Raw genomic sequence first — 10,627 nt, forward strand, 5'->3', positions numbered from 1 at the left:
GCAAGAGGCAGCTCCAAGCTCACTTTACAGCTCTAAAAGTTCGCCAGCGTCGAGCGCATTTGGATAATCAGCGTCGCATTGTATCACAGTTGACCCTCGAAACCCCACCGAGCCCAGCATGTCTGCAGAGAAGCGTCCCGCCGACGACGATCCGGGTTCGTCTCAGTCGCTCGTGAAGCGACAAAATGTTAGCTCTTCGACTGGCGCTCTCGCGCGTCTTAACGCGTCTAGCAATGCCCTCGTTCAGAGCGTGAGTTGATAAATCCCGAAACCGTGGAGATGTGAAAGACTAACTTGAACAGGCCCCAAGAACCAGTGCCCTTCAAGCTCCTGTTATGGAGCTGTCAGGACATTCGGGCGAGATCTTTACAGCCAAGTTTGATCCTACTGGAAACTTGATTGCATCTGGATCAATGGACAGATCTCTGAGTAAGAACACAACGACGTGACGCGTGCAACATGGGCTGACTCTTTAGTGCTCTGGCGAACATATGGCGATTGCGAGAACTACGGAATACTGAACGGGCACCGCGGTGCGATTTTGGATCTACAATGGTCGCGCGACTCGGAAATCCTGTATAGCGCATCTGCCGACATGCACCTTGCGAGTTGGGATCTGACATCTGGAACGCGAATTCGTCGATACGTCGGACACGAGGAAATCATCAACACAGTGGGCATCAGCAGGCGAGGAGAGGAGCTGCTGGTCAGTGGTAGTGATGATTCGACCATTGGAATCTGGGATCCTCGATCGAAGAATGCTGTCGACTACATCCAGACCGAATTCCCCATCACTGCCGTGGCTGTCTCGGAAGCTGGCAACGAGATATACGCAGGCGGTATTGACAACGACATTCGCGTGTGGGATTTGAGGAAGAAGGCGGTGGTGTACTCGATGCTGGGACACTCGGATACCATCATGTCACTGAGGGTTTCACCCGACTCTCAGTCGCTTGTGTCTTATGCTATGGACTCGACTGTACGGACATGGGATATCCGGCCGTTCGCTCCCACGGAGAGACACATTCGGACTTTTGATGGTGCGACAATGGGTCTGGAGAAGAACCTGATGGGTGCTAGCTGGGACTCTGAAGGCAAGAGAATCGCAGCAGCATCAGGTGACGGCACAGTCATGGTGTGGTCGAGCGAGACGGGCAAGCTCGCTTACAAGCTTCCCGGTCACAAGGGTACTGTAAACTGCGCCGAATTCTCGCCAGGAAAGGAACCCATCTGTAAGTCTCTTGTGTCGGCAGAATCTGCGAGTTGTGTGCTAACGGAGAATTCAGTGCTTTCCGCATCATCGGACCGCAAGATGCTTCTTGGCGAGTTGAAATGAGCCAGCAACACGTGCTGAACGATATCCTAATTCTGCCACTGTTCGTGTCCGAACTATTTCGAGATAATGGCGTGTCAACAACACGAAGGTTCGCCAATGATGGTCTGCCCTTGATACAACTCCTTGTCGAGGGGCAATAAGCCAACTCACGAAGGGCAATCGTTTTTGGCAACATCTCCAGCAAACTCGATCGTGAAGCAAATTGACGTGGCTTAACCTGTCAACTATTGTCAGGGAGCGGCAACACTTGTCGTCTTGGCGGACAGGACAGAGGTGTTTCGTGAGGGCTAGAAAAGCGCAACTTATTGGAGCCTGCATGTATAATTTGTTTGTTTTTCTTTCTGAAAGCATCGGGAAGGGCTTGAGGCGTTCAGGTGGATGTATCAAGTATGAGACATGTAAGACTTTGTAATTACATGAGGAGCTTGAGCTGGGGGGCACGGTGTCGCAATCATGATATCCATCGTCGTCGAGGCAATCTCACTATCTGCAAATAGTTGATGGATAGTAGGTCCCTGCGTCTCCTTTGGAAAAAGCCACGGCAAAACACGAGGGAAACGCAAGATTCAAAGGGAACAGAGGTCTTCCAATAGTCTTTTGTATCCTTGACAGGCTGTGACGCCCCTCGGATAACCCGTCCCATCATCACCATCCAATCGTGCTCCTCGTGTGGTTTGCTTTTGTCCAGCTGGAAAAGTGAGAGCTCAGGTTTCAGGTGCTCCCTCTGCAGGTCGTGGTTGGCCAATGGCCGCGGCAAGAAAATGAGGGTGTGCCTTTACCCGAGACGGACAAACAGAGCCACGGACGCCGGATCTAGACTAGCTTTTAAGTGTGTCTGTGGGTAGCAAAAAACGCGAGACCAACACTACCAGATCATAACGAGAGTGTTGACTTTGATCGTCGGTTTGACGACCTTTATGAAAGAGATATCAGTTAGAAATAGTATCAACAGAATGTACAAGTCTTGGAGTATTATGTTGCATATCTTTGAGTATATCAAGACAGTAATGAGCGCGCCATGGCAATCCCGACGCTACTGAGTTAGTCTGGTGTTTTTTGTCACCCCTACTCCGGAGACCTACCCCTGGATGTGTTAAAGCTTCGACTATTGTTCTCCACATCCCACGTTTTCTTGCTACGGTGCGCGCCGTTCGTTGGTGTTAGGCCGGTTGCAGGCATGGCGTGTTTATCTCAGTAGAAAAGCCAGGGGGAACTGACAAGGGATGAGGAAAAGAGAGAGTCATGTCGTTCCCGCAACCAGTCGACAGAGTAGCAAACACCAGAGTAAAGTCTCTGCAATCAATCACAAATCAGAAAACGGGGACGTTCCTTGTTCAGCCGTCATGGCCCTTGCCTCTGTCACTCCGTCTTCAGGCCTTCTGAGCCTCTAAAACAGGGCCCCATGTCGCAGAATCGCGACATCGATCCCTGGGCTTGCCCTGGCACGTTCCTGATCCTCTCGTCGGGGGACCCGTTATCATGAGTCGTTTAGGCTTGGCTTGGCTAAGGGGGGGTCCGTGGTCTCGTACGAACACATGAACCTCCTTCGACGGGGCGTTCGAGAGCCCACTAGGTAATTAGATCATCTCGACCCGGCGCTGGTCGTCAACTTTGTCCCCTCTTTTTTATTGATTTCTTGTCTCTCTTCTTGTTATCATCGCCGTCTTCGTTCACACACTCTTGTGCGTTGCGGTCCCAGGTTCAAGACGGGCTCTTGAACCCGTCTTTATCTTGCTTCCCTGCCCTCTCAAACCATGACCGAGATGCTACCCCTGATGCTACGACAACATCTTTTGCGTTGAGAGTGCTGCCTCTTTGCCTGCTATCGAATTAATCTCACGACATTGTCCGCGTAGTCGTTTGTTCGAGACGTAGCGGCCTACGCCCTGTCGCGTTTACAAAACACCATGAACTTGAATAGTCCTGCCATGGAGCGACTGCGCTCCGATCTCATTCGACAGGCTCATATGGAGCGCCAGGGAGAATCCAATGGAAGCAATGTCGACATCGAAGGCCAGCCCGATATGCAAGAGTCTCGTACGAATAACCCCTTCTCTCGACTGTTCCGTCGCGGTCAACCCCAATCGACGAATGCGCAACCCCAGCTGGCGGAAATCGAGAGCATTAAATCTCAAGACTCGAACCCGAATCAGACGAACCGACATTCTCGGGTGTTTGGTGTACCAAACTTCCTCCGGACATGGGGAAACAACAATTCGTCACTAACAAATGAGACTCGCAACACGACTACTTCTCCCGCACCGCTGCTCCCACTTACCCAGCCGTCGGAGCTATCTTCGCCTACGAGACCGGACCCCGTGGCTACGCCTTCAGCAGAATCGAGACAGGCTCGTCGCGAACGTCGGGAACGCCGTGAGCGCAGGGAGCGTCGTGAACATATGGACCCAATTGAGGCGCAACTTGCTGAGATTCTTGGTGGTTCAGTTGTTGACCGACGACGAAGGCGACGGCATCACCATGATCGATCTCGATCTCGACATCGATCTCGTAGGAACAATGCGAGACGGCATCCGAAGCATTTCATGTTTTGTCTGCCATGGATTCGGTCAAGGCGTATGCGAGCACAGATTATTCGATGCTTTGCGTCTGGTTTGTTTCTCATTATTCTCGTCACTGTTTGTAAGTCACCTTATGAATTGCACTTCAATGACCGGGGAAAGGGTATTAATCAATTGCTCAGATCTCACCCTCTCGATGACCCACAAGGTCAACACTCGTGAGATGACCATCATGCTCATCATGGTCATCCTCTTTGCCACCATCTTCTTCTTCCACGGCCTTGTTCGACTTTGCATCCTCGTTATAAAGAGTAACCGCGAAGCAGCCATGCGCGCAAACCGACCCCCACGCTATCGTGGACCTCCACGATACGCCGTGCCTCCTGTGCCCATCCCGGTTGTCCTTGCTCGAGACGAAGAAGCGGTCGGCATAGAAAGTGAAGTGACAAAGTGCCAGCCGCCAGCTTATGGTCGTTGGCGAGAGACAGTGGTATGTTTACGTCTTGATCCCGCAGTTGCGGTGAATTTGTTGAGGCTGACCATGTGTAGCGAGTCGACCCCGACCGTTTGTTCTGGCAACGTAATGAGGACGTTGATCTTTCTCAGTTGCGACCTGGAGCTCAGTCTGGACCCCGGCCACCTTCTTACGTGTCCGAGGACGGCATTTCTTACGTGGTCGAGGCGGCTCCTCGATCAACTGCCCCTACGAATGACGTGCCGCTCCCACCGCATCCCTCAGAAGTGGGACGAGTAGCTCGAATGCCAACTGCATAAGGGAATCGATGAGCCGGCAATCCTAGTCTTTAATGTCGACTTGAGGGCCTGCTATTTGCGCAAGAGCAGTGGAACGGAAACTGGTTGAAGGAAGCGTCATGCTGAACGTTTCTGTTCACTGGAAGGATATGCGAGGGATTGGATTTTAGAAGCCCTAGTGAGGGTGCTCTTGATTGAGCGTACATGATTTTACACGGCATATATGACAGCTTGTTAGCGAGTTTAAACAGCATCACAACGTTAGAGACCAGAGAATACGTAGATAGAGGAGTCTTGCGAGCCATACTTGGCGAATAGATACCACATGATTTAACAGAAAAAAAAGCAATTATAAACAAGGGCATTTCTATAAAGGAATTCCACTCGTATCAGTGTCGTGTAAGCGTCTGGTCACCCAGGCTGAGCCGAGGACTGGGGTTGAGCTGAGAGGATCCAGCAACGATGGAACCCGATCGGTGAGTGCCCGGAAATCAGCCTATCTTTCTTGACCGGGCCGGGTAGGGGATATTAACATCCATCGAGGTTCGGGGGACTGGATCCAGCGTGACGGAAATGGCCCGGGCTGCGGCTGTTGTTATCCTGAAGACATCACGCGGTTTGCCCCTGCGACCGGATGTGAGTCTTGGTATATCCTTGAGTGATTGATTCTTGAGTCGTTTGGTATGAGACTGGCGCACTCAAGAGCAAGTTGTATCTGATATTGAAGATACCGGTGATGGAGGTTGAATGGAGTTCAAGGTTGTCTGCTTCATCACGTGAATACCCCGAGTCAAACATCACCCACCCATGTCAGGAACACGGCCAGAAGGCAAGACACTGTTCCTGCTTCCTTCCTCCCTAGCGGCACAATAACCCTCTCTCCCCCCTCAGACCACTCAACTCACCCTTTCCCTAAACAAGACAGCCACGACTCACGAGATGCCCAACCCCAAGAAGGGAAGGGAAGGTTTGAGGCCAAGGGCGCCTTTAGGCAATTAGTGATTGGACAGTTTTGCCTTGACTCGGGACGGGACTCCAGACCCCGGCTTGACTCGATGAATCGCCTTCCCCTTTCGCCCTCTGCTTCCGTGATTCCGTCCCAAGAGGATGCTTGGATGTCCCCCCAAAGTCAGTGCTTCCTTTCAGCGCGTGATTCTGAGCGAGCAAATCCACTGGATGAGTGGGAAAAGAACCAACCCGCGCCGGTTGCTTCCCCTCCTCCCACGCCCACGCCCACGCGCTTGCGCCTGCTGCCCGAGTCGCCCCCTCCCCACAATCTACCCACAATGGAATCCGTTGGTCGTAGGTAGTAGGTTTCCAGTCGAGTCGTAGTCATTCGCGGGCTCCAGCTCCGTCCGTCCACTGGCCTGGCTGATTTGTGTGTGTGTGTGTGTGTGGTCGGTCGGGTGTCTGTCTCCCCTCATTTCCTTCGTGCGAAAATTTTTTAATCAAAAAATAAATTTCCGTTTGGGAACAAAGAACGAAAAAACAACCCTCGAGGGAAATCAATCTCTTGGTTATCATTATCATCAATCATCTTTGGATAAGCCTCAACCATCCATAATCCACCGTTTGGATATATTCTTATTAAAACTTTCTTTTCCTTTACCCATCAAGCTCCTTTCCAGGCCATAAAGGTATGTGACAACCGGTAAAAGCGTGGTTTTGCTGCTGCATTGCGTTTTTTGTGTTGCCGTGTGTTGCTGCCCCTCCTTCGCTTCGTCCCCCTCTGGTTGCGCGACAAGCCTCTGGATGACGACCTCCTCCTGTCGCAACGTTGGCTCTCGAATCTTCATCGTCCGAAAAAACGACCGACTCGATTTGACTATTTGTCGCATTCCGGATCTGTTCGTCTGGACTCGAATTTCCCCTCCGACCGACAAGAAATCACGCGTTTTCGAAAGCTTCAAGCATCGGTCCACCTACAAACAGCTCCCGCTCTTGGCCGTCGCTGTGTGCGACTCGACATCTTCATGACATCGTCCGTCGCGTCGGCGCTTGATCATGTCGCGTCGCATGTCGACGTCGCGCTTTCACGGCGAAACCTGATGCTCAGATTGCCCCTCCGAGCGAGATGAGGTGCGGGGTTTCGACCTCAGCACCAAGGTCAATCATCAACGAGGGCCGAGAACACCAACGTCCAAGTATCGCGCCGCCATCGTCATCAACTCTCATCCCGATGTTATGAATGCGATGCGATCCTATTCTACCTGAACGTCGTTGCCGCACTGGATAACATTGTCGGACACTTCGCCGCTCGCTTCCTCAACTGCGATTGCGATTGCCGCCCGGGGTTTACCACCAAGGATCGCATTCGTGGTTGATCGACAATATGAGCTTGGCTTCACGTCAGCGCCATGGACTGTCTTCCAGGATCCGATACCGAGGATCCTAATAATCGCGCATCGAGATCTGGAACCAACTTGATACGAACGACCATGGGACGAACCGGAGGGGGCTGGTTTCCGCGCCGCAACCACGCATTGCAACATGCTCGATGAGCCCTTTTACTAACCGAGTTACCAGACAAATACCCTCAAAATGTCTTCCCTTTCTCGACGTGCTTGCTACAAGTGTGGCAATGTTGGCCACTATGCTGAGGTCTGCTCCTCTGCTGAGCGACTTTGCTACAACTGTAGGATTTGCCCTCCCTCTTGAACGATTACTGGCGCTAACTTACACCTCATAGGCAAGCAGCCTGGTATGCATCTGACCTCGACAACTACCGTCGTTGATATCTAATACTCTCTAGGCCACGAGTCCAACGGCTGCCCTCTTCCCCGTACCACCGAGGCCAAGCAGTGCTACCACTGCCAAGGTCTGGGCCACGTCCAGGCTGACTGCCCTACTCTCCGCCTGAGCGGTACTGGCACCAGCGGCCGCTGCTACAACTGCGGCCAGCCCGGTCACCTTGCTGTATGCTCTTGTCGCCATCCCTCGAAGCTCTATATACTAACAACGGATTGACAGCGCGCCTGCCCTAACCCTGTTGGCCCTGCTCTTGGCCGTGGTGCCCCCATGGGCCGCGGCGGCTTTGCCGGTGGTTACGGCCGTGGTGGTTTCGCTGGCGGCCCCCGTCCCGCTACTTGCTACAAGTGCGGTGGCCCCAACCACTTTGCCCGTGACTGCCAGGCTCAGGCCATGAAGTGCTACGCCTGCGGCAAGCTCGGCCACATCTCCCGGGACTGCACTGCTCCCAACGGTGGCCCTCTTAACACTGCTGGCAAGACCTGCTACCAGTGCGGCGAGGCCGGTCACATCTCTCGGGACTGCCCTCAGAAGAACGCCCCCGGCGAGATCCCTCCCGAGGTTGACATGAGCAACGTCCCTGCTCCCCCTGTTGCTCCTATTGCCCCCGTGGCTTAAGTGCATACGGAGTCGTTTTGGGCCGTGCCTGAAAAGGCAGCTGGCCCAACGGCGGCCCCTCGGGCATGACGCCTCTCGTTGAGGCGTCGAACCGAGGATGCCGGCAGATGTGTTTCTTGCCTATTTATTCTTTTTGATGCCGACACGTGAACATATTATCCCTTTATCTCTTACCCTCGTCTTATTTCTTTGTTCCGGTTCTTGTTTATTTTGATCCGAAGCATGCGAGCCGGCACCATTTGGCTGGTCTGGTTTTCGGCATCTTCGATCCGTCTAAATTCATCTTTGAACCTCGTTCTTTGTTCGACCTGGATATCCCATGGATTCCTCGTCCAAGCTATCCGGAGCGGCGTCTACGTGGCCGCTGCCTCGGACAGTCCAGAATGAGGAAAAGCCTTGGGTGACAGGAAAAGACATCTACCAACGATATTTCCTTTTTCCATCTTTCACCTAGACTTGTTTGCATGGATCCTTGGTTACTAGGGGGTCTCTGGGCGGTTCTCCGCATCTGGCACCTTTCCTCGGACGGAACTTTGGATCATTCACCCAAGGACTACTACTACGATTTGAACGACAGACGCTGTCACGTGGCTCTTAACGACTTTCAAAAAATTCTACGGCACCCTGCGAAGGATATACCCCGCGAGGCGATGTGTTGGTTGTTGAGCTTGGAAAAGAAAAAGCGCAGAGACTCAGGCTTGACGAGAGAAAGTAGCCCCCAGAGCGGGTAGGTCAAGCCTCGGGAGAGCTTGTGTTGTCGCCTGGCGGCAAAAAGATCAGTGGACGCGTGCGTGAGAAGTGGAGTGGTGGGCTGAAGGCCAGATTGATCGACGACAATTGGGGGATAGGATGTTGTTTGTGTTGTGGACGACAGGTGTCTTGCCCAAGACCCTGTTCGATGCGGAAGAAAACGTCCCACAGAGCAGCAGACAGACAGACAGACAACAGAGAGTTTTATGAGTGGGAGAGAAGAAGTCATGGTGGGGAGCCTTGGGAGCGTGAAGGTGTCCCCAGACCCCTCGTCTTTGAACGGCTGTCTAGATGTGGTGGTTGTGGTTGTGGCTGCGGTTGAGGTTGAGCGTGGGTCTGATGGTTGGGGGTGAAGTTGTGGTTGCGGCAGAGTTGTAAACGAACGATTTGATACACAAGCATTACCAAAAATGAAGCGAAGTGGCATCAGCAAGCAAAGAAGACATGAGATGAGATGAGATGAGATGAGGTGTTACGATGTTGGTATTGTACAACGGAACGGCGTTGGGATGGCAAACTGTTTTTGTTTCTTTCTGGAGTAAGGACTGGACTGGACAGGACAGGCTAACAGTACTGTATGCTAATGCATGAATGGAAACGAGCTCGGGCTCAGGTCAGGTTTTCTCAAATGGGCTGCGATCGGCGGGGTTATGAGGTTAGTACAGATTGTGTGTTGCTGGTAATCAAGAGGACTGTCCCTGGAGAATATCTAGGGGGTGCCATGTGATGAGGTATCACAGTGAACAAACATGCGTCTGTTGAGTGCTGCCTCCGGCATGAGCTGAACGCCTTGGTAATAACCTTGCAGCGGACGGCACGATGGACCCCAAGGCTCATCAAACAGCTCCGTTTGCTCAGAGCAGTCGGTTGTTGAAACACCTTACCTGTGTCACAAGGGTGACGGCGGCCCAGACAGCATGAACCGTGACTATTCGGGTTGTGCAACAGGCTTCGGAGTTGATTCCGAAGACCGCAATGGATAGTTGAAAAGGGATAGATTGTGCCCTACACCTGGGCAGACAGACAGAGCATGTAGCTGAAGTAGTTGTATGGATGACTACAGCCTATCAAGCGTCTGAAGGGTAGAGGTGACCATGTGCAGCTGTGTTACACATTGCGAATGCAGTCATGTTTGAAAATACGACTAGAGACGGCATCTGTTTGCCCCAGTCGTGGTTGGATCAGGATGCAGATAGAATGCTACCCGTCAGCATGAGCGCGAAATGGAGCCCAAACAGGACGAACAGCAACCCCGCAGCAAGTGTTTGCATACTTGGGCCAAGACAAAAGACTGCCGTGAATAGTCGCCATGGCCGGCCTTGCATGGTGCCAAGTCACAAAAGTCGTCAGCCGCAACGGGCTCAAACATGATCACCAACCACTTCATCTCCACCAAAGTTCCCCCTCCAGCCCTACGAGGTTTCGGGAGGAGGAGGTCAGAGCTGCAAACTAACCCGGGGTGGGCTGACGGGTGGCAGGGGGGGATCTGGACCAAACGCCAAGAAGTTGGGGGCCGGGCGCTGCCGCTGGCTGATGTGAAGAGGTTGGGGAGAGGGAAGGACTATTGCCTCATGTCTCGTGCATTGCAGTTGCAGCACCGGAGGAGACGGCCTATTCTGGTTACAAGATGCATCTTGAGGATGGGGAACCGGTGTGGCTGTACGACCTTGTGAGTCCCAGATGTAGGGGACGACCACAAACCATAGACCCGAGACACGCATGGGGTCCTTGCACTTTTGTGAGGGAGGAGGCAATGTATCAAAATGGAGACCCCCCGGGGGATGATGAGCTGGCGGCTGATGGAATTGCTGACGGGCTGACGAGCTGAAGCGGCGCTTAAACGCAAGCTTGCTCGGCGTGCATTTCGGGGGATGTGATAGAGAGGGGAATACGAGAGGGATAA

At 52.9% G+C, this 10,627-nt stretch overlaps 2 protein-coding genes and 1 pseudogene across 3 annotated transcripts, besides 1 other annotated feature; all 3 read left to right on the plus strand.

Annotated features, from left to right (window-relative positions):
* Window positions 1-118: 118 nt before the first annotated feature.
* Window positions 119-1,336, plus strand: NCS57_00896900 (uncharacterized protein; the record flags this gene model as incomplete). The annotated part of the gene is made up of 4 exons (XM_053058765.1): window positions 119-250; window positions 303-429; window positions 477-1,232; window positions 1,287-1,336. The coding sequence occupies 4 exons, from the start codon at window positions 119-121 to the stop codon at window positions 1,334-1,336; spliced, it is 1,065 nt and encodes a 354-aa protein (XP_052912596.1).
* Window positions 1,337-3,192: 1,856 nt separating this feature from the next.
* Window positions 3,193-4,629, plus strand: NCS57_00897000 (annotated as a pseudogene). The gene is made up of 3 exons: window positions 3,193-3,976; window positions 4,038-4,345; window positions 4,405-4,629.
* Window positions 3,193-4,629: a sequence feature.
* A 2,520-nt stretch (window positions 4,630-7,149) lies between these two features.
* NCS57_00897100 (uncharacterized protein) lies at window positions 7,150-7,974 on the plus strand (the record flags this gene model as incomplete). Its single annotated transcript, XM_053058766.1, has 4 exons — window positions 7,150-7,243; window positions 7,298-7,309; window positions 7,361-7,524; window positions 7,579-7,974. 4 exons carry the CDS (start codon window positions 7,150-7,152, stop codon window positions 7,972-7,974), a joined length of 666 nt encoding a protein of 221 aa, XP_052912597.1.
* Between the last annotated feature and the right edge of the window lie 2,653 nt (window positions 7,975-10,627).

Source organism: Fusarium keratoplasticum, chromosome 6 (assembly GCF_025433545.1).
Source record: "Fusarium keratoplasticum isolate Fu6.1 chromosome 6, whole genome shotgun sequence".
Classification (NCBI taxonomy): domain Eukaryota; kingdom Fungi; phylum Ascomycota; class Sordariomycetes; order Hypocreales; family Nectriaceae; genus Fusarium; species Fusarium keratoplasticum.